The sequence below is a fragment of the Balaenoptera borealis genome, assembly GCF_965194805.1.
Source record: "Balaenoptera borealis genome assembly, chromosome: 5".
In the NCBI taxonomy this organism is placed as follows: Eukaryota; Metazoa; Chordata; class Mammalia; order Artiodactyla; family Balaenopteridae; genus Balaenoptera; species Balaenoptera borealis.
The window spans coordinates 96,189,426-96,217,055 of NC_138862.1; the positions used below are offsets into that span (position 1 = coordinate 96,189,426).

The window sequence follows — 27,630 nt, forward strand, 5'->3', positions numbered from 1 at the left end:
AAAAGACATTATTAAGAGTGAAAAGACAACCTAAAGAATGGGAGAAAATATCTGCAAATCATATATCTGATAAGGGATTAATATCTAGAACATATAAAGAAGTCCTACCACTCAACAACAAAAAACAAACAACCCAATTTAAAAATGGGCAAAGAACTTGGATAGACATTTCTCCAGTTGTATACATACACAATGGCATATTACTCAGCCATAAAAAGGGATGAAATTGATACATGCTACAACATGGATGTACCTTGAAAACATTATGCTAATTGAAACATAATGCTAAATCAGACACAAAAGGACAAATATTTTGATTCCACTTATATGAGGTACCTAGAATAGGCAAATTCATAGAGATAGGAAGTAGAATAGAGGATACCAAAGGCTGGAAGGAGGGAGGGGGAATAGGAAGTTATTGTTTAATAGGCACAGAGCTTCTGTTTGGGATAGTGAAAAAGTTCTGGATATAGTGGTGATAATTACACAACATTGTGAATGTACTTAATGCCACTGAATTATACACACACCTTAAATGGTTAACATGGTAAACTTTATATGTACATTTTGCCACACACACAAAAAGTTTGAAGGATACGGTAACCAGACTCTAAGATATCCCCCGATAATCCCTGCCTCCTGGGATTCATTCCCTTGTATAATCTCCTCCGACTGAGTATGGGCTGGACCTAGTGACTGACTTCTAACAAATAGTACAAGGCAAAAGTAACAGTATATGACTTAGAGTCCAGGTCATCAAACAAATTGTGGCATCACTCTCTCCTTTGGATCACTCATTTGGGGGAAGCCATCCACCATGCTGTGAAGAGCTCCATGAACAGGTCCATACAGTGAGGAACTGACCGCCTGTCAATAGCCCTGAGTGAGCTGGGAAGCAGATCCAACAGCTGTCAAGCTCTCATTAGACTTCAGCCACAGGTAACATCATTAAAGCACCTTTCTAAGAGCTCCTGAGCCATCACATTCAACTAAACTGCTCTTGGATTTCTGACCCTCAGATACTGTGTGAGATACGTTGTTTTAAGCTGCTAGACTTCAGAATAGTTTGTTATGCAGTAATTGATAACTAATACCAGAAGTGGAGGTGAGGAAAAGATGTTAAAGCAAGAGTCCAAGTATCTTGAAAGAGAATAATCACAAAATGCTATGTTCATCACATAAAATATTACATAAAATTTCACATTTTACAATTTAAAAAGTTTCTCAAGTTAGTTATTTGCTGTGTAATGAATAGACTTTAAAGAAACAAAAGGAGAAAATGTCAATCTTAAGAAACAAGAACACTGAACTCACACAGGATACCAAGAAAGCTTGAATCAATTTCATTGGCATTAAAAGTTTTTATTTGGAATTTAATCCACAATCTATACAAGTTATTTACAAGGCATGAAAATGGAGAACAGCACAAAATACAGTTGAGGTATAAGCTAAGAGCACAGTATGTCATGTTTCAATAAATATAATTCAAAATTTGTAAACTAAGTGACCAGATAGATGAGTCTTGTTTTATAGTAAAACCATATAAAATATTTATTTCACGTGAGGTAGAGGACAGTTTTGTGTGTCATGTAATACAACCAACCACAGCAATTTTAACCATAAAACTGTACATCATTGGCAAGATTTTAAATTGAATTATGGTCAATGTAGTCAACAATTTGTTTCAACAGTTGCATAACAGATCTTTCATTTACTGCCTTCACAGATTAGAACTTCAGAAATAATTTAAGACTACTGTGTTGGCTTAAAATTATCAGGACAAATAAATACTTCTAACAGAATGGTTAAAAGCAAGTATATTTTATTTCTCCCAAACTATAATTCCCCAAGAGTTGTTCAAGATTTAGCAATTCTTTTAGTAGGATTTTTTTTTTTTTTACTAGAACTACTTTAAGTATGCTGTGCTTTATTTTCAAGTGAGGTATTTATATTGAAGAAAAAAAAATCTTACGAATTTCTCTTACATTCAACTAACTTAATACACTATTTTGTTTTCTGGGCTTAATTTTTAAAGTGTTGGTTTTTACATTTGTTCAATTTAATTCAAACACAGTAGCACTATATAAGACATTTAATTCTATCACTAAACAACAGGCTCCAAATTGCATTATGCATTATAGTTTAGAAGCCAATTAAAATGGAAAGATTTTACGAAAGAAAAAAAAGAGACTGTCCTTTTAAACAAGATGCAATATAGAATACCCATACGAATTTCTTCCAATAATGGAAATCCTTAAGTGTCTTACACTAGAAAAAAATTTTAAGCTGTTTAAGTTATTCAACCCCACGATGTATAATACAGCAGTAATGTGTCCCTTATTGCTGGCAGCTCAATAAAAACTAACAAGTAGTTTCAAGCACAGAAACAGATGTACAGTATGAGCACAACTTTTCATTCTATTAATTTTTAATATCCTGTCGTGCAGATTAAATGCGTAAGAGCAAATAAAAATGAGGATTCTTCCCTAAGCAATCAAAACATAAGTCATTGAGAAGAAAATTTTAGATACTGATAAAAAACCTTCAGCACCAGCTTTCCTATTACTTTTAGGGAAATAACCTTGAGCATGTTTCATATTACTCAAGTTTCTTTATCATTTTACTTTCCTTCAAACAGAAGCCATAGATGTGCAAATAAAATGGTTGTTCTGTCATGTCTTCTAAAATATATGGATAACCTGCAAGTATCATTGTACTCAGTCTATTATACCTACTTTAGTAACTGGTTTTCAATTCAATATGTACAAATGATTTTATAGCTCAACTGGTAATATATTAAATATGTTATAAAATTAGTTCAAGAACCATAAAACATCCTGACTCTCCTGGACACAGAAATTCACGCAAAAGAATATGCTTTACAAAACTAAAGCACAAGCCAAACTTATGTTGTTGGTCAAAGCCTTTCCTAGTGTTACAAGTTGTATTTGTGAAATCAGGGTTGTTTAGAGCTTCCTCAATGACAGCAGGTTTTACATTTACTATAGATTTGGTACCGTTTTCTCAAAGTTTAGAGTATAGAAACTATCATCACCCAAATTAAACATTACTCATCACACAGTAAACTAACATTCTATCTTTTCTTCCTTTTAAAGATGCTCTAGCACTTTTGATAGGTCGTTCCTTTAACGCAGCTTTTTAAAGTAAATATTTTTATATTTTTCCTAAAAAGAAAAATATTATGACATCTGCGGGAAAATCCGCTTGCCTGATGAATTGGCACACAAAAACTAACACTGAAACAAACTTTAAGCTAGCAACCAACACACAAAATGAGCATGCAAAAATAGAAGAATAATTATATGGATATTTTTAGCAGAGGCCACTTGTAGAGTATTACAGAGTCTCTATATTTTCAAGCTATGTTGTACAGTTTAACTTGAAATTACTTTTAACTATAATAGGCATACTATTTACAAGTGACTAAAAAAACATTTTCAAAGAAGTTAGACAGAAACTGATGGCACATCAGTGTATCTTCTGGAAAATGAAAACTATACAATTTTCATGTGGCAAGTTTCCCTTATGTGAAGAACTAGAAAAAATAGCTCTTTACTCAACTCTAAATTAAGAGTTTATGATAATTTAAAGGTGATTAAGCATTGCTTAGAACTTTTAAATAACATATTTCAAAGATTAGGCAATTTGTTTTAGAAGTTTTGAGTTGAAACTTAAGTAAGCTTACCATTTAACTAAGTAACATAAGTAGATTTTGAGTGAATTAGAAAAATAAATGAAATTATAGGGGCCTGAATTATACCTCCCAAAAAGCTTAGCTGTGACACAACTAACACACAACTAAAATGAAACAGTATCATAAAATGTATTTGTGATTTTTCTTTCTCCAGATAAAGAAAAGGTATTAGGAGGGTATGTCATTTTTAATATTTGTTCCTGTATGTCACTTTAACATGCATTCCTCCTTAAGGAGGAACAAGAATCAACAAATTAATTGCAGGTTTAATATAGTAAAAGTTAAATGGAAAATAGAAAATACACATTTAGACCATACTCTAGTAAAGAAACTATACTTTGGGAAGTACAAAAATTCTTTTAGGATATATAAGTACCATTAAGCAAAATATGAAAATAACTGGTTAAATGATAACCTACTTATTTTTGAAGTTCTATACCAAGTATCTATCGTCTAAGATGGGAATAGTAAATAACCTTAACCTTAGCTGATATATTTAAAAAATAAACTTAGCTCTCAAGTTAATTTCATACAGTACCTTACACGAGAACATAAACATAAAATTCATGGGATAATAATGTTGATTAATGGTAGCTTCAGGAAACTTTCTTTAAAAAATGCGTACTAAGAATTTTACCTAGTATCTTTTAAGCCAAGAATTAACTAATATGAAATTTGCCATTAAAGAATGACAGGATTTTCTGTGCAAAAAAAAAAGAGAAAAGTGCAGAAGAAGTTGTCCCTCCCCCAAACTATGGAATTCCTGTCTTCTAAAAATCATCTAAAAACCTTTTAGTAGCAGATAACTAAACTTCCCTATATTAACCTATCATACACTACCAGTTGACTGTAAATTCCTGATTTTGATATTAAATAGTAACTGAAAATGGTCCATTCGTGCACATTTTGGTAAGACTTAACATTTAAACATACAAAAGTCCAAAATAACCTTCAAAGTGTTTAATATTTTACAATTTAAAGGAAAACAAATCCATTAAGGAAAACAAATCCATTATATAAATTTCAGTAAGACCCACAACTACATATAAAAACTGTACAGGAGGATTATGGATTGTATGGAAACTGATGTACATCAATGGTATCAATTTTTCTCAAGTACATTAATATTTTCACAACACTATTAACAACATAAACAAAAGTTCAAAAATTATTTCATTTTATTCCCTCTTCTAAAGTTGCTGCATAAAAATTTTTTTCTAAATATAACCACATTTAAACAGAAAATCTAATTATAACCGCTTCTTATGTTTAGCAGCAGTGTATAAGAAAGCATGTTATCCTTCCCCGTGGGGTGTGCTATAACCTCATCAATGAAATTCCTCTATTGACAAAATGTCTCTTAGGAGATATTAAATAGAAGAGAACTGGTGGAAATTCATTCCACAATATGAACAAAATAAAAGCAAATTTTGATTATAATAATGAGTATACTATATTAACTTAGAAAGGAGATTGTGTTCATGAAAAAAAATGGAGATTCAACTCCTTGAGTAGCTCTATATATGAAATATGAAGCCACCATTGTATCTAAAATTGAATCTAAAATATGGATAACAAAATTGATCAAAACTATTTTCTATCACACAATGCAGCTTTTAAAAAGTATGCAACTGTTAAATTGCATTAGAAATATAGGCAGATTATCTAATAGTTGAAACCGTAAAGTACTGTTACTAAGCTGGTTGAAAAAAAAGTACAAAGAAACATACATTTTCATTCATTTGGAAAATGTAAAAATTTATATACTAATATATAATCTCTTCACTTTCTCTGATCTACAAATGGATACAATGCCTAGTTATTTTCATGCAGATAAATTGTTCATAATTCAATTACCAAAGCAAACAAACAAAAATAAACCCTGTTGGGAACACACAGATGAATCTCTTCAAAGGTTTCTATTCTTTAGCAGTCTTCGATGATTTCAAAATTTGCAGCTTTAGCTCTTTTATCATCATCTCTAACTTCTGTCTTGCCTCCCGTTCCTGTCTGAGTTCATCCTGGAGTTCTTGCCTATCAGCCTCGGCATGGTCCAATCTCTGTCTCAGTTCTGCCAGCTGTGTGATTTAGAAGACTGTGTCAGTTTTCATTCAGTTTTGTTTTTCCACTTACTCCTCACATCATGGCAAAGACCTCCTTTCAAATTACTTATTACAAAAATGAACTATTTAATGCATGCATCTCTTGAATATCTAATACTATTAATCAGACTTTGACATGACCTTAAAATGAAGGTGAAACAAAAGGTCAAGAGAACTGAACACCTAGAACACTTTCATTATGCCCTACACTTCAGTATACCTCTCATCACAGCTGGCTCAGGTTAAGAGTTATTTGTTCATCTTCCCCAAGTTGTGAGCTACTATTCATTTTTGCCCGAGTGCTGTGAACATAGTGGGCAACAGTTCATGTTTGTTAATTCGTTGATTTGAAAGCCCATATACTACATTAAAATAACATAACCTCTGATATTCAGATAGCTAGAGATTAGCAATTTGGACAACTAAACTACAGAAACCTGATAAGTTTAAAGTAATAAAGCAATCAAGGTCAAAAAATCATCTTGGATGATATAAAGTTGTGTTTAACAGAACTGTCTATTCTGAAATCTAGTCTAAATGAAACGAGCTTAACATAAAGTAATTTCTTTAATGAAATTAAAATAATGGCTTCAATTTCCACACTGAAAGGGCAACACTATACAAACTGTGTAATTCTTACCTGTGCTGCATATTCAGCCTCTTTATCTTTTTCTAAATTTGAGTCACAGGTACATTTTTGCTTCATTACCTGCTCTAATTTTTTCTCTAAGTCTTTCTGTTCAACATAAAATTCTTCCATTCTTTGAGCATGTTCATTCTGCAAAGATTCAAGCTCTTTCTGTAAATTCTGCTGTTCTTCAGTGAGTTCCTTCATAGCTTTTGAACTACTCAACATTTCAACTTCCTGTAATTTAAAGAATCACAATATAATTTTTACTTTATTTCCATCACATTAGAATTTTCAATTCAGGAAAAAACAGCACAGAACATATCTAAAATTCAGCTGTCATATCAATTCTATACATAAGTAATTATCTTGAAAACTATCTTCTCTAAAAATTTTAAAGTATATTAATCTTTCTTATAAATGTACAACTGAATAATCTTAAATACATTTAACAGCATCTCATCTTGACTTTCCTTAAGAATATGCAAAAGTATCTTTTCACAATGGACTATCATTTAGATAACAATTTTACCATCTGAAGTTGTTGCTTCTTCTGCAAAATTGAGTTCAGTTTTTCCTGTTGTTTTACATAAGTTCTCATTACTTCTTCCATGATTTTTCCCTTATCATCCTCACAAATGACATCCTTGACGAGAAGTGGAGACGAAGCTGAAGCATCACAGTCAATTCCCGCCTTGCTTGTGTCTCTGGCTAAGTTGCAAGTGGTAGGTTCAGGTTTCTTTTTGCTTGTAGAATTATTCGAGACTGATGGATCTTTGAAAGGCAAAAATGAAGTAACAAAGTATGAATATCACTCTGTTAAAAAGTCACTGGAACAATCCATAAATGAAATTAAGAAAACAATTTCATTTACAAATGAAATAAAAAATAATAAGATACTTAGGGATAAACTTCACAAAATAGTATAAAACTTGTAAAATGAAAACTACAAAACATTATTGAAAGAAATAAAAGGCCTAAATAAATGGAAAGCCATCCCATGTTTATGGATTGGAAGACTTAATATTGTTAAGATGATATCATGATCTGAATGTCAGTGACCTCCAAAATTCATATGTTGAAATCCTAGCCCCCCCAGTGCAATGGTATTAGGAAATGGGGCTTTCAGGAGGTAATTAGGTCATAAGGGTAGAGCCCCCATTGATGGGATTTATGCCCTTATAAAAGAGACTCCAGAGAGCTCTCCCACCATTTGACTACACAGTGAGAAGATGGCCATCTATGAACCAGGAAGCAAGCCCTTGCCAGACCAAATCTGCTAGTGCCTTGATGTTGGATTTCCCAGCCTCTAGAACGTTGAAAAGTAAATGTTTGTGGTATAAGCCACCCAGTCTATGTTATTTTTGTTACAGCAGCCCAAATGGACTACAATAAATGATAATACTCCCCAAAATGATCTACTTTTTCAATGCAACCCCTATCAAAACTTCAACTGGCTTTGTGGCAGAAATTGACAAGCTGATTCTAAAATTCATATGGAAATAAAAGGAAACCAAAATAGCCAAAACAATCTTGAAAAAGAATAACAAAGTTGGAGGACTCACAATCCCCAATTTCAAAGCTTATTACAAAGCTACAGAAATCAAAATTGTGTGTAGTACTGGCATAAAGACTGAGTCCAGAAACAAACCCATACTTTTATGGGCAACTGGTTTTCAACAAGGGTGCCAAAACAATTCAATCAGGAAAGAGTATTCTTTTCAACAGTGTTGGGACAACTGTATCCATATACAAAGAATGAGGTTGAACTTCACACCTTATATAAAAATTAACTCAAAATGGATCATGGACTTAAATGTAAGAGCTAAAACTCTTAACTGGATTAGGCAATGGTTTCTTAGACATGACACCTAAAGTAAGCAATGAAAGAAACAATAAATTGGACTTCATCAGAATTTAAAATTTGTGTTTCAAAGGACACTACCAAGAAAGTAAAAAGACAACTGACAGAATGGCAAATCCTATATCTGATAAGGGTCTAGTACCATAATGTATAAAGAACTCTTACAATTCAGTTGTAAAGAGACAACCCAATTTAAAAATAGGCAAAGGATCGCAACAGGCACTTCTCCAAAGATTTGCAATGTCCAATAAAAACATGAAAAGATACTCAGTATCATTAGTCATTGGAGAATTGCAAATCAAAACTATGAGATATCATTTCACAACCGCTAGGATGGCTATAATCAAAAGACAAACAATAACAAGTGTTGGCAAAGATGTGCAGAAATCGGAGTCCTCAAAAGCCGCTGCTGGAAATGAAAATGGTGCAGCTGCTTTGAAAAGTTTGGCAGTCCCTCAAGATATTAAACACAGAGTTACCATTTGACCCAGCAATTCCACTCCAAAATATATAGCCAAGTGAAATGAAAACATACGTTCACATTAAAACTTGTGCATAAGTGTTCATAACAGCATTAGTCATAATAGCCAAAAAGTGGACACATCCAAATGTCCATCAACAGGTGAATGAATAAACAAAATGGGGTATTATCCATCCATATAATAAAATGTTATTAAGCCATAAAAAGGGAAGAAGTACTAATACATGCTATAATATGGACTCAGAAAATATCCTTGGTGGAAGAAGCTGGACAACAAAAGGCCATATGTTGTAGGATCCCTTTTATATGAAATGTCCAGAATAGGCAAATCCATAAAAACAGAAAATAGATTGATGGCTGACAGAGCCTGGTGAAAGGGAAGAATGAAGAGTAACTTCTACTGGATTACAGGGTTCCTTTTTAGGGTGATGAAATGTTCTGAAATTAAATAGTTGTAATCATTGCACAACTTTGTGAATTTACTAAAAGCCACTGAATCATATACTCTAAAAGGGTAAATTTTAAGGAATATGAATTACATCTCAACAATTTTCTTAAAGTCTCTAGAATTAAATAATTTGGGAAATATAATGCAAACATGGTATAATGGTATTAATACATTACTAATTATTGTTTGCCATATTTAAATCCAAGGAAAACTGAGTTTTAAAAATCTCAAAATTACAGTACAAAAACTCCTGAAGAATCTCAATTATCTATGAAAACAGATAACTAGAGGACTCTTAGACTGCTCTGAGAAAGCTGAGAAGAACTGTCGCACTTGCCTAAGCTGTCAGCAAAGCTCTGCATCTATGGAGAGGGTAACACAGGCAGCATGTGAGCAGACATGTCTTGTCTGGTCCACGGTATTTTAAAAGGCACTGTAACTATGCAGTTTTTTTTAATGTCCAGTCAGCATTCTGCATTTATGCCATCTGCCTGGCTTCCACAGCTATGAGTTTTCAGACCTTGCTTATTCCATGACTAAGTGTCTCTGAGTCCTATACCTAACTACTCTTACATACACTTTTTTTTTTAATTAAAGTATAGTTGATTTACAATATTGTATTAGTTTCAGGTGTATAACAAAGTTGATTCAATATTTTTATAGATTATCATATACTTTTCACATTATTAGTTAAAAGGTTTCTCAGTTCACAGCAAATTAGAAAGAAAAATAAGGACCTTTTAAGAAATCTGACAGTAAAGAAAAGGCAGGAAGAAGAAAAAATAATTAGACAAAAGTCACTTGCAATATGCAGCCATGTAGTCTATTTTCTAGCTCATTAGCCTCTATATCTATCACCATTCTAGATAAGCAGAACAACTGAGGGTCTAAGTAGTCACTCAAGAGTTTTGAAAGGTGGTATTTTTTTTTTAAGATAAAAGCTTCCATTATCTGGAAAATTCTCTTAAATAGAAATCCTCTTTGAAAATGCTGAATATGTTTATTAGATATTTGATTTTAACAAGATAATTTCTGAATACTTACCTAAGCGGTTATATAATTCTCTACTTGTTTTCAGATCTATTTTCTCCTGTTCCTCCAGTGAAACATCTGGATAAGACACTATTTTTTGATGTTTCCCACTACTGTGAGGCTTCTCTGAGTGTCTTGGTATAGATCTACTTGCCTCTGTCTTTGTGACCTCTTTAGGCTGGGATACAGCCGAAGTAAGGGACACATTTGGGGCAACCACTTTATCACACATGTATAAGTAGTAGCTGAAAACAAAGAATGGCAAAAGAAGATACATATTACATTTAGGTAAAAAGCAAAATATATTACATCAATTTCTATGGTTAAACAATTTTTTTTTAATCAAACCAGATAACAGAACAACTCAGAAAATAAGGGTCATAGAAAGGAATTCTTGAAAAAGTAAGTAGTTGAGGCAGAAAGAGCAAAATTATGAGGTTATTTTTGTTATTTTACAAAAAGTAGTTTCTAAGCACTTAAAAAGATACTGGAAAATCAGTCTCTTCTCCTTCCCTCAAAACCACATGAGAACTAAAACCATGAAGTACTTTACAGAGCAGTTCAACAGCCCTGAGTAGGTAAGGTTTATGCCGAAAGAAAACAGACTATACACTACTCTGGAGGACTATTTCCTTGTCTGCCACCCCTCCAAACCAAGGAATCCTTGTTCTTTATTGTGGTGAGACTGATTCAGTCCCACACTGCAAGGCTATGCCCTGACTCATCACAGCCCCAACAAAGAGCTCCCAGGGCCCTCCTCCCTTCTCAGGGAGAGAACCAGCATTCTGGACGCTGCCCAGCTACTGGGCAGTCCTCCTTGGATCAAACCCCACAGAGCAATCTTCTGAAAACACTTTAGCATTTCTTACTTATTTGATAAAACAGCAATAATAAATTGTGCAAAACTAAGATCAAAGGGATAACTACCAATTTTACTCAAAGCTCATATAAAATTGTTCAGGAGATTATCTGAGAGACTCATGGAACAAAATTTGAGCTAGATATTTAAGTGCCATATGATTAACTATAATCTGCTTAACCTTTAGCCAAAAGATGCAACCATTTAACTGACCTAACACTTCATCTTCTGAACTCTAAATAATCTTGTCTCGTATCACATTTTCCTTGTACAGGACACCTATATAGTTCCTCTTTACCAATCACATGAATTCTGAGAATGAAAACTCAGTATTCTGCTAAGAAAACTGACAGGTTTATTACTGCCCAAAAACTTACTTCAAATGTAATAGGAATAGAAGGAACTATATAAATGTAAGTAAGATCGAGATTCTTTATCACTGTGCTTGGGGAGATAAATATGTACAGTAGCAGATAAAAATCTAGGTTTTATAAATAAAAACTGTAATCTAAGGTGCATTTTTATTGAAAATAGAAAATTGATTTTGAGGGGTGTGGCTACTATGAAATCCTCTAAGTTTCAAAAAAGTTTCGTTTTAAAATATCAAAGTTGCACACCACACTCTTGAAGAGTTGGTTTACTTCTTGAAGGGAAGTAAGGCAATAAAAAGAAAACTTCCATTTTTTTCACTTTAGGGAAAAAAAGAAATGACCTGTTTCTAGGGGAAAAAAAACACATAGAAACACACAGGAAAGGTTAATTCAAATACTCAACACTATTTATAATTCATTTCATTGATTAGCAAAAAAACCCTAAAACTATAAAATGAATTCCCAGGGCCTAGAATAGTACCTGATGTATAGATGTTGAATGAATGAATGAATGAGCCCATATCCACTCACCTGGGGTGTAGAAATGAATGTGTCTGAGAAACATGGTCACCTTCCTGCTTTATAACTGGATACCATGACTGTAATTCCATTCCTGGTGGTGTATCTATCTGTAGAAAAATGTGGAAGGGAAAAAGTTTATTGAAGGAGGATGTGATGGGTAATTTTATGTATCTACTTGACAGAGCCATAGGCTGCCTCCGGAGAACACTGACTAGTAAAGAATTATGTTATTTAAGAATCATCTTCTAATAAGGCAGTCTTTCCTTAAAGTACCATGTCTAGTCACTTAAAACCAAAAGAGACATGAACTGTCCCATCACAAGAACAGTTTTAGCATGTATGTTAACATGGACTACCAGAATGATTTCATCAAATATCATACTTATGGAATCTATTTTAAAAATCCATTTTAAATAATAGTACTCTGCAAATGTGCAGCACTGGTAAGTTCTGATTCTTCTCGCTGTTACAATTACCTAGAATATACCCCCCCATCCCTATAGTATTTCTTAGCATATTATATTAGATAACATTCTACAGCAATATTTTGCCAAACTTTAAAACCACTGTGTCTGCTAACACTTATCAGTAAACCACATTTTCTCATAAATATGAAAAGCTCTTTTTAGCCCTGAAGGATGAACTCTACCTGTAAATAAAGTAAGAGAAGAAGATAACTGGCTACCTCAAAGTTCATCATAAGAACTTTATATCCTGCTTAGTTCTAATGAATACCTCATTAAGTAGGTATAATTATCTCCATTTTACAGCTCAGAAAACTGAGGTTCAGAAACTGAGATAGAAAAGAATAAATAACCTGTGGTTACTAACTTCCTCATTTGGTTTGTTTTATATTTTGTCTCCCCTCCCCCGACACACACACACATATTGGTAGGAGATCAATGTTTTGTTAAGAATTACTGGGCAAGGAATTTGAAAGACTAACAAGAGCACAAGATTATAGCGAAAAGAGCAGCATTTCGAAAGGATTTAAGAGGTGAGTATTCAGTGAGGGCCTCTAGACTCTATAAGAGTAGAATTTGTTTCAAAACCTCACAATCCTGATCAAGTATTCTAAAGTTCAGAATCTGGGGCAAAATCAACTGCTTATTTATAAAATAAATCAATCATTTGTTTACACAGTTTCTCAGCCTATAGCTTAGTTCTACCATAAATTAGAAAGGGAACTGACTGCTGGCAACAGAAATACTAAATGATAGATACCAGGTGCCAGCTGACAGCCTAAGGAGAGACGAGAATTACAAGACACAAACACAAAAACTGATTCGAAAAGCAAGACAATCTGAGGGCTTTATCACACATAGGCCAGGGCAAATAATTTAATACATCTCAGTTGTTCCCTACCCTTATCACAACAGAGTAACTGATGTTTAAGAAGTCTTGAGTCAACATGACATAGTTATAGTCGATATTTATACTTATATTTATTAGTATACCATATACATATATACATACCATACACATACCATTTAGAAAGACTGAAAACTATTTAAGACATTTTAGAATTCATTTAAAAAAAGGTTAAAGTTTTTAAAAAGACACAGTGCTGAGAAGAGTAGTTTCATCATCTAGAAAACTCACTTAGGCAGAACATTTTTCACCCCAACACTGTGATAAAAGAGGTGTTAATGAGCAGGGATAAGCTCACTCTAACAAATCGATGAAATATAAGATTGGCTCAAATTAAACGAGAATTTCATTTTTAGAAGTTATTTGTTAAACTCATTATTTAGAAAATATGGAAAGCTCCACTTTAAATCAGTTTTATATCTGAGACAATTCTGGATGTACTGCCCAAGAAATCAACTGTTTCCAGATTTTTTTAATTAAAATTACTAAAATTGATTTATATATTTTAAAGTTTTCCCTATTACAGATAACTGGAATGTCAAATCTTCAGAATAACAAATTCTAAACTTCTTCAGCCAGAGATCTTGACTTCAAATCTGATTCAGTTTTGATCAAGTTCATTTTAAAACTCTACAGCTTGATTTGTATAAGTTTTACCTTTATTCATGATCCAAACTCAGTATAGCTTTGTTTCTATGATGTCTCTAAACTTCAAATGCCACCTTAAATAATTGCTAGCACATTCTTTCTATTTAAACATCCATTCCTCTCCAGTTTCTGACCTTTATTTTGTTTCCTATTCTTGCACCAACACATGAAGAGAGTCATAGAGGAGGGGTTATTAAAAAAAACCTTCCTTAAAGATCGCTTAGTGCAGTCCTCTAGGTAATGTCTGAACTCCCTATACAAAATCCCTGATGAGTGGCTATTCGGCCTCTGCTTAAACAGCAGCTTGAGGTCAAGTACTGTCTTAATCACTTTTGTATTTTCAGTACCTAGCACCATGCCTGGCATGTAGTAGGGACTCAATAAATACTTGCTGAATGAATTCTGAATGACAGTGTAGCTCATTAATTCCCAGGGTGGCCTTTTTTAAGGTTAATCTGCTACCACGAAACTCACAAGATAGTCTCTTTCACATTTAACACCCTTCTGTTCAATGAAGTACCAACAGTCTCTGGGTTGTATTTTTAGAGATCAGATCTACAAATTAAATAATATAAATGATGGGGAAATGCACAACACTAACCATGATAACATGCTGGGAGTTAATTTTACCTAATATGCTGTGGTAAGCCATAAACACATTTATAACAAATTATCCTAACTGCATGTTAAAAACAATTACGAAAAGCACATATTATACAACAGAACATTCAGGGGCATGCCAGATTTTCTCATCTATTCTGCATTTGTGGCAACATACAAATTAGGTCTTCAAAAAAATAACAATATAATTAAATGGCACAGCAATAATGCTACTACTGATCAGGAATAAAAATGAGACAACAAGATACGCACATCTATTGCCTTTTCTTTTACCTTTCAATATGAGAATAACTTAATTCCCTTCGTGTACTTAAACATTAAAATAGAATACATTACATTACTTGGCAAAGAAGAGAAGTAGATCACTTAGTAGCTTAAGTTAGAGCCTTAAGATTTTAAAATACTTCTATTGCCCAACTTCCCCATAATTATCTACCACAAAATGAACAGATGGCATCCTCATCTGAAACATATAAGAAAAATTTCAGACATATGATTTCATTCCAAAAGTTCTTTCTCTAAGTCGTAAAACAACAAATAACGTCTATGAAAGCAAAATTTAAATAAGCCCAAAATGTACAGAAGTTAACTTTAAGTAAAAATTAGGAAATGTTTTACGCAAGTTTCTCTAAATTTCAGCTTACTGTGTTATGTACACATGACCCTTTAATAATCAGGTTTCCTAATAAAGAATCATTGTATTTTGGTACCATGCTTATTAGCCTCACAATGACAAATAGTTTAGAGAACTTAATTTCATTTACAAAAAGACCAATAAGCATTTGTCACCACTTTCTAGTTACAAAAGCAATTCCACCCACTCAGCACCCTTTGTATACTAACATTCCAATTTGCACTAAAAAAAACCCCAAAAAACAAAAATCAAAATGCTTTAAAATTCCCAGATTTATCTTCAATAATAAACTTTGATTTTGGGTGGCACTTTAGTTTCTAATTACAGTGTCAGATTAATATTATGATCTTTAAGGACTAATGACAAACATTGATGAACGAAAGAAATCAAGACAATATCTCAAAGTATTGATGGGATTTCAAAAATTCCCCTCAAAAAATCAGAATTAAATCTTTTTAAAATATTTTTTAAAATAGAATTTAGAAAGACAAAGATTAATTTTTACATTTTGGTATTTATAAGCCAGTAAGCATATGAAGGACTAGTAGACTGATAAATTTCATAGTCTATCTCCTATAATGATGTGCTTACATAAAAAGTAAAATATAATGCATATTAAATACACATTACTTTGTACAAGCCAAACATAAATCGTTAGCAACCTTAGTAAACACATGACCAAACACATAGTTAAGCAACAACTCCTTAGCTATAAAGCCAATATACCTGCCAGGTTCCTTTTACTGTGTATAATACTAAGACATTCAAGTGGTCCATAAATGATTTCAGAAGGACACAAAAGACACCCTACCAGACAGCTGCCAACAACTCCTACTGAAAGAAACTGAATCTCTCAGAATAGGATCAGGTTTCCTCAATACTTCCAACAGGTTGTGAATGAGTGTTTCAGCAACTGAAACAGGAATAGTGTTACAAGGTAGCAAATAGCTACTTATGAGATTTTAAGGCTTAGTTTTGTGCCTCGTTTCATTGGAATTATTAGAATTAATCAACCTAATGCAAAACCAGAACAATATGGTCTAAGCACTTCCACTAACTTATCAAAGATGGATCTGCAGAAATCACAACAATGTCTGTTGCTCCTCCACACTGCAGAATCATATCTACCTCACAAAGCCAACTTTAGGTTTAAGGTGCTTAAAAACTCTCACAGGAAAAGCAAAGGCTCACATTCTTATAATGTGCAACTCTCTTCTTAAATCCTTCATGGAAACAAAGCCATGTAAAAGTCAGTAGGACGATATTCCTCCCTTAAACTTAAAGGAAACAAGGCTTCCCTGGTGGCGCAGTGGTTAAGAATCCGCCTGCCAATGCAGGGGACAAGGGTTCGAACCCTGGTCCAGGAAGATCCCACATGCCGCAGAGCAACTAAGCCCATGCGCCACAACTACTGAGTCTGCACTCTAGAGCCCACGAGCCACAACTACTGAGCCCGCGTGCCACAACTACTGAAGCCCGCATGCCTAGAGCCCATGCTCCGCAAGGACAAGCCACTGCAATGAGAAGCCTGCACACCTCGAATTTGCCGCAATTAGAGAAAGCCCATGTGCAGCAACGAAGACCCAATGAAGCCAAAAATAAATAAATAAAATAAATAAATTTATTTAAAAAAAAAACTTAAAGGAAACAGAACAAACTGATAAAAATCCTGTTAATTTCTGGGACTTTAAAAATAATTTCTGGGACTTTAAAAATAATTTCTTTACACTGGAATTCTATGGTGTCCAATCCACTTAATATTGCAATTATTTGAAAATTTCCATGTCATATACATCTTTTCACTAAAATATCTGTTATAAAAAGTTTTATAGGGCTTCCCTGGTGGTGCAGTGGTTAAGAATCCGCCTGCCAACGCAGGACACACGGGTTCAAGCCCTGGTCCGGGAGGATCCCATGTGCTGCGGAGCAACTAAGCCCGTGCACCACAACTACTGAGCCTGCGTGCCACAACTACTGAGACTGCATGCCACAACTCCTGAAGCCTGTGTGCCTAGAGCCTGTGCTCCGCAACAAGAGAAGCCACCACAATGAGAAGCCCACGCACCGCAACGAAGAGTAGCCCCCGCTCACCGCAACTAGAGAAAGCCTGCACCCAGCAACAAAGACCCAACGCAGCCAAAAATAAATTAATTTTAAAGAAAAGCTTTAATCTATATACATGTAAGGCTTTGCTTTTCTATCCCATTTCAGCATAGATGCTTTTTAAAAATTATCTCAGATTATTTTGGCCTTCAAGTAATGTAAATTGACAATATCAAAATGTAAATTAATTTTACTATGTGCAATATATTGCATTTTTTAAACTTTTACTCTATTTCATGTATTTTTAAAATGCTGGTGACCCAGTAAATTGACTTCTTTGATATCCCCCTCACCCTTCTCAACTGAGGTTCTCAAGAAAATTAAGCCCAAACTCTGCAAAGCTTCCATGGTATGCATTAAATTAACTTCTCTCCAAAGGACTTAGAAAGGTACTATATACCATCCTTTCTATGGCTTAATTCTCCTCTCATAGAACCCCAGATGAGAAAGGCTGCATGGGTGACAAATTGCAATTTGATAAACACTGCTCTAAGTACATGTCCTAAAGTTTGTCCTAATGTATTATTTCAACAATTAGGTCTTAAATTAATAACATGTGCACTCTACAGATGCTTTTGCACAGATTTACAAAGCATTATGTACGTAAAGGAATAAATTCCAATGGTGGTTATCACTCCATGGTGAAATTATGAGGAAATTCTGTTTTCTTCTTTGTACTTTTTTTAGGATTTACTCTAATGGGCCTATATTGCTTTCATAATCACACCAAAAAAATTTTTCAAAATGGAATAAAAGCTGTAGTATTATGTACCAAAATGGTCTTTAGTAAGTTTAACTTTTGTATTCCTTGTCCCCATAAGAGAAACAAAATATGCACTTTTAAGGCTATTAGAAATCTCAAAATAAATTCAATACCACAAACAAAAACAAAATGCTGCTTTGCTTTAAAACTAAACTCTTTTCCTCCTTAAAAATCACTGGTAGCTTTCTAGGGCTACTAAGACTCTTCATTTCAGTTGTATCCAAACTTTTGTTAAGCATCCATCACATTCTAGGTTTAGAAACTACAAGATGAATTCCTGCCCTAGGGAGCCTCCAACTAGTCTTTACATACATATTTCTGTGACCCATTTCTAAGTCTAGGAATCAAAATGAGTTTTAAACTAACTTTAAATCTTTCCTATTCATTTCTCTTTCTGCCTAGCATGGTGCTGTAATATTTTATTTAGTGATGGAACCAAACCACACCTTAAATTATATATTCTTTACGCCTTTTTAGTCAAATAAAATCCTTACATTATTTTAATGTATATGTAACGTGTATGAAACCTCAACAGACCAAATTTTATGCATGGACAAAATAAAGGTTCAAGCCATTACCAAAACGATTCCCAAACTAGTTCTACCTCTTTACTTCAACAAATTGAGTTCTGGCTCCACACTCTCTACTCCCAGAATTCTAAAGGCATTGAAATTAATCCAATTCTTGCTTTCTTCCTTGTTCTCCAAGTGGTATAAATTATAACATATGCATAGGTTTGAGAACACTACTGGCTAACTATGTACTGATTCAGGCCTATCCTTTTTCTTTTCTTCCTTGAAGTTTCTTAATTCTTTTCCCATTTCTCCGACCAAAAGGATAAAGCTTTTTATCAGAAGCCTTTTTTTAAACACGAACATTTTTAAATGTTCTACCATTTTTTAATGATAAAATGAATACAGACTCTATATTTCCTAAACCATAAGGGGGCACTATTCCCAAAGCCATTCTAAAGATTTCACTGAAATTTCCTTCTTATAACATATTTTATAACAAACTTGTTTTGTACCTTCTTCTTGCATACTTCATTTTGATAAATAAACAAATATCCAACTAGTATAATTACTGTGTACAAACAACTAAAAGTGAGATACAGCTGAGTCCAACACTCAGTTATCTTACTTAGAAATATCTTCAGATAAATCAAGAAAATGTTTGGGGAAAGGAAAAATCCTGAAATACATATTAGTAAATATTTCAATAATAGTTTGAAGTACCATCTGATATTTCTAGATTCTTAACTTCCAAAATACTTTTACATCCATTCTCTCATTTGATCAGTTGTCTTATTCAACAGTTTATTTGCAAATTATATAAGTTTATTAAGGGTTAAACCATAATTTTTCCAAAAAAATCCCCAATATTCTAAAATACAATGGAGCATTGTCTCCCAAAAATTTATTCAGTTTAAAATTTTTTTTCTTTTTCACTGAGTAACTTTGACCTGCCAAGCAGTAAACTAAATTCTGGGAAAACAGGAAAAAAGATAGCCTCAAAACTCATTAAGACAGTTGTTAATTTTAGAAAGTTAGACAAAAATATTCATACTCGTCCCTTATATGAGCACAAATACTTCATTTGATTCTGACCTTATCGCCACTTAATAAAAATTTATGCTAATCATAAAATGCAAACTCTGCCTCTGATGTAACAAATTACCATCAAATCTATCACAATTATTACTGGTACACATTTTGTCCCAACACTACTCTTTGTAGTTACCCATCCTCTCTAGTGTATTTCTTTACCTCACTTAGGTTTGTACTAAGAAACACACTTCCTAAACAAAAGTATAATAGCTTACAAGAGGGGAGAAATTTTTTGTAGGATTATCATTATTGCCAATGACCTCGCAGAAATGAACTGTAAGAAAAATGCAAAACTAAAAAAAGTGAAATGTTTAATAGGCTTTAAGAGGAAAGCTTTTAAGTTGATATCTTTAGGTAATCTATTTGCATCACAGATAATCCATAGGGTTTTTTCCCTAAGCAAAGTAAAAACTATATTATTTTACTTACCTAACAGTAGTCAAGTCTAAACGTTAGAAATCTAAATTTTAACTCCTAAAAAATTATAAAGGCATAAACCATCTTTACTTAGTGAACTGGAGACTGTCAGCCACATGCTGTAACAGCAAAGAATCACCTATAATGATCTTATCAGTTGACTACAAATAGGTTTTTCTAATGTGCTTGAAAATAATCTCAAGGAAACATCACCCTTCAAATTTTACTTACAAATGATCAGTTTGCTTGGCAAACCTTTTTTCCACAGATAGAAACTAAGGTTCAACAAAATCAGAATTAGATCAAATAAATAATACCCACTGGAGATATGGAAAAGAATCAATAATATGATATTCTTCCATATATTTGTGCACTATAAAATGCAATCATTTTTCTAATAAAAACATAAAAAACTCAAATGATATGAAGAGACAGTTTTGATAACACCATTTTGCAAAGCAACCTAGGCAGATCTAAAAATCAAGTATTATTTCTTGTGGTGACCTGAGTGAGAAAGAGTTCAAAATACTATACCTCCGGTGTCTGCAAAGAATAGTCAGCTCTTCACTTAGAACACTGACTTTCTACCACTTATTTCTCCCATCTAAATATAGCTCCTAACTATGCAAAGTAAATAGTTTTTAGTTATGCAAATAGTTTGGTGACCATCACTAATATAATTTCCATCCTTAGAAATAATTTAACAGTTGCTACGTTTCAAACAATTGCCTACTGAGTTTGAGGGGTTTTTTAAAATCCAAAAAACTACTCTGACTACATTAACTAAACATACCCAATTACATTAGTGTTCACACTAAACATAAGGACCTTTAGATAAGAGGTTAATATATTTAGTATATGCTTTAATTTTTTTTTAAAAAAAGCCTGTTTTGGCTTTTTTTAATGAGCTTCCTCTGGATGTGTTTGGTTTGTTGGGCAACCAATTCAGTGACTCACAGAAGATAATGAAAAATGTTCCCCAGCCAAGGACTATCTCCTTGCCCCCTTCCCAGTAAAATACCTTAGTCTACATACAAGTTAATAGAGAGCTTAAGAACCATTATACTAAGGTAAGTTGATAAGAAAAGTTAATGTTTCTCAAAATTCAGTTTCTGCTACTGAGTTTGCTTATGGGAAAAGTAGTGAAAATTACCAGACTTCAAGTCAGAAGACCTGCATTCAACTCCTGATTCTACCACTTACCAGTTATACAACCAGAAGCATGTGACCCATCTGAACCCACCGGTTTCTCATCTCAACTTCAAAAGAGGATTACTTCACCAAGTTTTGAGGAGTAAATTTTCAAAATGTGAAGTGGCAGCATGTATTACTACACATGAACTCCCCCAAAACTTCTTTCTTAAAGGTCTGATTACTGGAAATTTTCAAATTCCCTTAAATTGCTTAAAAATTCACGTAAAATTGGAAAAAATAACAGAATACACCAGAAACTGTAGCAAATACTGCAAAACATAACATAGTAAAAAGATGGGGAAAAAAAATCTCACAGCTTCCCCAAATAAAAACTGAATTCAAATTAATAAATTCTGAGACAATAAATGACTACATCCTGATGAAGGACAGTTTCAATTTTAACCAAACCCTAGCACATTCAGTTTCAGTTAAGTAAATTCATCATCTTTTTTTTTTTAACCTTTATCATGGTTCTCAGATATTTTTTCTCACAAACACAGAGCAGGAATATTAGGCAAAGTAATTTATCCCAAAAATGCTTATGTCAGAGCAATCAAGATTGGACCAAGAATATCTGGCAAATAATGTGGCCACCTATGGACATGTAAGAGTCCTAGTTAGGTTAGGGCAAGATATCATAAATATCAAAAGGGGCATTCCACATTTTGAGAATACAGACAATTCTAAACACAATTTTCAGCATGGGACCAGGCCAGCTGTAAGCACGTCCAACAATGTGAGAACTGGCTTGAAGTCAATTCTGTTTTAAAATCAGTTAAACAATATAAACTTATCTAGTAGCCACAGGCAAGGAATTTCCAAGAAGTACTGACCCTTTGGAATCAGCAAGTAGCAAACTACCCTGAATTCAAGTCTGAAATTATCTTCATTGGGCTTCAGAAGCAAATCACTGTCTTAAAACTACACTGTAACTAAATTTCCCCCCAAACCTGAAAGGTTTAAAGCACAGGCCACCAAACCTTAGTTTCTTACCCAAGCTCTAATCTTGCTGTAAATAAACTTCAGCCATTTAATACTTCTGTGAAGTAGAAAGGGCAGAGATATTTCAAGGAATAAAAGCTGATTAATAGTGGAAAAATTAGATTCTTAAGATGAAACATGGCCAATCTTTTGTGGTACCAATCAAATAAAATTATACGTGTAAAACTGTTCAATGCTTGCCACGTTTTAAACACTTAGTGTTAGCTATTATACTGATTTTAATCAAGTAGGAAAATATTTAAAAACCAGATCAACAAACTGAATATTTAACAGCCTAAATCTTATCTATTAGCCAGCCATTCAAACTCTTAGAATGAACTAGTTTAGCCTACCAGATAATGCAGTGGGAAAATAATAAGTTTAAAATCTCTTTGCTGAGACGTTTTTATATTAATATTTATTTAATCTAAAATAATCTTGGGCTTCCCTGGTGGTGCAGTGGTTAAGAATCCGCCTGCCAATGCAGGGATACAGATTCGAGCCCTGGTCCGGGAAGATCCCACATGCCGCGGAGCAGCTAAGCCCGTGCACCACAACTACTGAGCCTGCGTTCTAGAGCCCATGAACCGCAACTACTGAGCCTGCGCACCACAACTACTGAAGCCCAGGCACCTAGAGCCCGTGCTCCGCAACAAGAGAAGCCACCGCAATGAGTAGCCCCCGCTCGCTGCAACTAGAGAAAGCCTGCGTGCAGCAATGAAGACCCAATGCAGCCAAAAATAAATAAATTAAATAAATTTTTTTAAAAAGTTAAACAATAAAATAAAAAATAAAATAATCTTTGTTCTGTCATAATTTTTTTAAATTATTCCTCTCTTTAAAAAAAATTCTTAGCGGCTAGAATCACGAAGTCTTCAGATAGATCTGTCTTTTGCATTTGTCTCCAGTACTGATCAAGTCTGAATATTCAATTACAGAAACAATGTCAGAAATCCTAAATATACCTTTGAAAAAAGCTGTTTGGAGCCCACCACCAGAGTTGTTTTGGCTAGCTATTGTATCATTTGCAAATAGAGATAACACCAAAGTGTAAATTATCTTGAGTCCTAGGAAAACAACTGATTTAGTCATCAAAAAGCAAGATGTGTGAAAACGAGGACATGGCTTGAGAAAGAAGCCCCAAATCCTCCACTCCCTGGCTATATAATCTTGGGAAAGCCACTTGATCTCTCTGAGCCTCATTCTCTTTATCTGTAAAATGGGAATAATCCCACTTCTCTCACTAGGTTGTTTGGAAGATCAAATGAGAACACATACAGGAAAGCACTTTCTAGCCTAAAACGTGTAATACAAACATAACATATTATTTAGATGAGTTTTTGCTGTTGTTGCATGAGCAGTAATAGTTTCTTAACAGTTATATTCTAAATAGACTTTTAATTTCAAAGTAAACCATTACCGTTATTCAAAATTGCTATTAAAAAAAAAAAAAAACTTGCCTTGGATTGAGTCCTCTTCCCATTTCTCATGCTAAATTTCTCCTTCATTTCTTCTAAAATTACCTTCAGTTTCTTTTCTTCAGGTGTCCCTAAGTATTTTTGGTTCACGTGAAGATAGCAATGCCATTTGGCTGATTCAAAGCCCCAGTGACAAGTCCTTTTGTCGGGTGATCTGTGAGAATGCATCACAAATGTCTGGGGCGCAAACATTCCACAGCACTCCAGACACTGAATACACGGGGCATCTGGCTGAACATAAAATTGGGGTGCAAATAAACCCTGACATTTGCCTAAGCATTCATGTTCCACTTCAAAGGCACTGCCAGTTTCCTTCAACTGGGCCAATGAGCTTTTAGCAGGAAGTATACTACCATTTTGAGGAAAAGTGCGTGGCCGCAATAAAGCATTACACAGTCTTTGTGCATCAGTTAATGTGATCAGCCCACAGGACGGGGCATTGAATGGAAGTATTCCCAGGACCTTTAAGATATGAAGCTGGTCTGATGTACACCTTGAACAATAGATGTACAATTCATCACATACTGTATTTATTTGTTGGAGTGAAAATTCTCGGAGAACAGAATTTAGGACTTGGGGCAAACAGAGTCTCTTTTCTCCTCCAACCTGAAAACAAGAAATAGACTCCCCTTCCAACACAGTCTGGGTGAGTTCTGTGGAGCTATCAGAAGGGATGAGCAGTGGACCAGGAAGAACCTGAGGAGATGGAAGAGGCAAAAATACAGTAGGTGACATGCTTTCTTGGGAATACCGAGCGGAAAATGCTGCTGGTCCACCCAGAGAGCTCTGGCTACTTAAATGGAATTGTGCCAAAGTGTGTTTCAAACTGGGATTTAAATGTAAAGGTTCAGGCACAGAGGCACAGGTTCTCTTGACGTGCTCTTCATCAGTTTCCATTGGCGCTTCATAGTCGTCCAAGTGTTCCTTCTTTACTGTTGGCATCTTGTTTATCATCATTTTTCCATTTGCATGAATGTCTGTCATCATTTTTTTCACTGGAGGGCTGCCATCATCTCCCATCCCGTTCAGTTTTTTATTTGAGCCCTGAACCAAGGAAAAATTTGTCTGTAGGTTTTCCATTGCTAAAAACTATTGTGTTAAATAAGTAAGTCTGAGATTTGCATTGTTATCTAGTTGCTTATTTGAAGAGAGAAACACAATGTATACCAATACTTATGGTAACTTACTGTCACAGAAAATTTAAATTTCCAAAGAGAGATCTCCCTAAACTACTCAATAGATTTTGCAACTTTGTTTTGGTTCTGCTTATACTCTTAAGTATAATTTCACTGCAAGTGCTATAAAATTTCTTATCGTCTAATAACACAGAAAATAATTTTAAGAGGCACACCTCCGAGGAAGCCTTTGTTTTCTTAAGTTCTTCAGATATAGGTATTAAAATAAAGTTACCAGTTCTCTCAATTCAAGATGTCCAAGTTCAACGCAACAGTTTGGTTTGGTTTTAAGCACAACACGCAAAAAGTTTATGCAATTACTTGAGTCAAAATTATGCACCCAAATTTAGTATTTGGCACCAAGGACACCAAGAAAGGAGGGAAAAAAGTATCTTCTCTAAAAATGATGATCTGTTGGTCTGTGTGGACAAAATGAAGGCTTGTATAAATCCTCACACCAGTTAAGAAGAGCCTCTGACGCCACTTGAACTTCTACAATTAAAAATGAAACCTAAAGAAGAACTGCCCAGTTATCTTCAGGATTACTGTTCATTCTTCTTTTAATTAATCTGGAAGAGAAGGGGGTTGGGGGAGAGTTACATTTGAATTTGCTCCAGAGCCCAAAGGGTCAGTTTGAAAATAGTTTCTTAATCTTAAACTGAGTTCACTTTACCAAAGGTGACACTTGAGTGATTCCTTTAAATCTAATACCAGTTAACTAGAAGTACCTTCATTTAAATAGGAAAGCAATTGGGAGAATGGGTAAAGGTTGCAATAATATCCCTCAAAACGGAGAGGGCTACTCCTACTCAGAACAAGAAGAACCTTAAAGAGATCATCTCACCCAAAACTCAATACTAAAGGTTTTCTCAGTTATGCCATTTTAGCTAAAATCACCTATTACTTCATCTCTCAATTAAAAAAAAAAAAACCCACCAGTTTTATCCAAAAATATCAGATACTAGTTAACATACCTACCGTATGTAAGTTACACTCTTAAGTGCACAATTCATCTAGTCAGTGTAGGCTACTTTTCTGGAATGACTGTAGGCAAAAATTAACTTTCCCTTTAAAGGGTTAGAGAATTTGCTTAATGGAAGCCAAAAGCTACAGACTCCACTCCTGGGAATCTCCATCCTTGAACAAGACTAATCCGGGACAAAAAGCACAAGGCAGACAGACCTCACAAAGAATGCAAATGGAGGAAGAGGGAAAAAAAGAAAAGATTCTTCTTCCACTTCCTTCTTGAGAGAAATTCCAAAAGGAATCCAATAAATAGAAATTTTTGCCTCCCAAACTGCGAGCAATTTACCTTAAAACAGACCCAAAGGGTTAAGGACCAAGGCCACTAGCCAACGTACTGATTTCGCCCACCACAGAAACACCTCAGCCAACGCTGGCCAAGGAAGAGGGGAGGAGGCAAGACCTAGAATGGGGGAGCCCCAAACCCTGAAATCCTCGGCCCACGCTAAGCCACCCACCCATCTCAAACCCGAGGAGGCGGCGGGGGGGTGGGGAGGAAGACCCGGGACGCCTCGGGGCGTGCCAGAGGGTCGTGGGAAGTGGAGGAAAAGGAGCCCCCCCCGCGGTCTCGAAACACCCCCAGTGCCCTCCCCACACCACCCCGCTGAGTGGGCCGCTGGGAAGACTGGAAATCCCCCGTGCACCCTCTCCCCGGGAAGTTCTCGGCGTTACCCTCAGCACCCCTAAGGCTGCACCTCCCTCGCCCGCCCGGGGCCAGAAGAGAGAGGGGCGGCTGGGGAGTCCTGCCGGGATCCCCCAGCCGCTGGGCGCCGACCAACCGGGTCGAGCCCGGGGCATCCCCGCGCAGCGCAGACAGGCGGCGGGGGGGCGGGGGTCCAGGGGGGGCGGGGACGGGCGCCCAGGTCTCCCGGGTCCCGACGGCTCCGGTCAAGTGCAGCGCCCTGCCCCTGCCCACCACCCGGCATCAGCGAGACAAGATACGCCGTGAGACACCCGCCCCGCGCCGCCCCCCCCCCCCGGGCTCCGACCCCACCCGTGACCCGCGCATCCGCACCCCCGACTCCGGCCTCCGCGCCCCAGGAAGCCCGACGAGCTTTGTTAACTCCCCACTACCCCCGGCGCTGCCGTCGGGCGCCCAGGGGGCCGCGCACCCCTTGCCTCCCGCCGCGTCCCCCCAGCGAGCCGAGGCCGCACCTGTGCCCGCCGCCGCCACCGCCGCCGCTCGCCCGCTCCCCTCGGCTGTGCCGGCGCTGCTCCGAACCCCACACACATCGCTACACACAGTCCTCTGACGTCACCGAGTCCTCGGCCCGCCCACGTCACTGCGGAGACACACGGCTTCCCGCAGACGCCGCCGCCGTCTCCGGCCGCCCGGGGCAGAGCGAGGGCGGAGGGGCGGGGGGTAGGGGAACGGGGCCAGCAGCAGCACCGCGCCCGCGGGCCGGCCGCCGCCTCGCGGCTCCTAGCCCCTCGGGGACGCGCGCGCCGTCTGGCCTATTGTGGCTCCCGAGGGCTCCCCCGGCCCGTCGTCTGGCGCGCGCGCCCCTCCCCCCAGGCGCGCACCCGGCTTCCCCAGCCCCGCGCGCCGTCTGGGCGGCTGGCGCGCGGCGCTGTCTGCGGTGCACCCGGCGC

The 27,630-nt window shown here is 35.9% G+C and overlaps 1 protein-coding gene across 6 annotated transcripts; it reads right to left on the reverse strand.

Annotated features, from left to right (window-relative positions):
* Positions 1-1,341: 1,341 nt before the first annotated feature.
* On the reverse strand, positions 1,342-27,630 carry SKIL (SKI like proto-oncogene). Of its 6 annotated transcripts, XM_082394004.1 has the most exons (8): positions 27,193-27,628; positions 25,191-25,583; positions 23,822-24,883; positions 12,032-12,129; positions 10,283-10,515; positions 6,978-7,219; positions 6,458-6,682; positions 1,342-5,793 (listed from the first exon to the last, which is right to left on the reverse strand). In XM_082394004.1, the coding sequence occupies exons 3-8, from the start codon at positions 24,857-24,859 to the stop codon at positions 5,635-5,637; spliced, it is 1,995 nt and encodes a 664-aa protein (XP_082250130.1). In that variant the 5' UTR covers positions 24,860-24,883; positions 25,191-25,583; positions 27,193-27,628; the 3' UTR covers positions 1,342-5,634. The 6 variants fall into 6 exon arrangements, with proteins under 6 accessions (XP_082250130.1, XP_082250128.1, XP_082250126.1 ...); XM_082394002.1 differs by having other exon boundaries at positions 12,032-12,125; positions 23,818-25,583; positions 27,193-27,630; XM_082394000.1 differs by having other exon boundaries at positions 23,822-25,583.

Coding starts and splice junctions, on each gene's coding strand:
- SKIL (XM_082394002.1), bottom strand. CDS start 24,919: ATGGAAAACCTACAGACAAATTTTTCCTTGGTTCAGGGCTCAAATAAA. Junction 10,516..12,031: donor CATTCATTTCTACACCCCAG/GTGAGTGGATAT, acceptor CTTTGTTTTCAG/CTACTACTTATACATGTGTG. Junction 6,683..6,977: donor AGAAGCAACAACTTCAGATG/GTAAAATTGTTA, acceptor TTTAAATTACAG/GAAGTTGAAATGTTGAGTAG.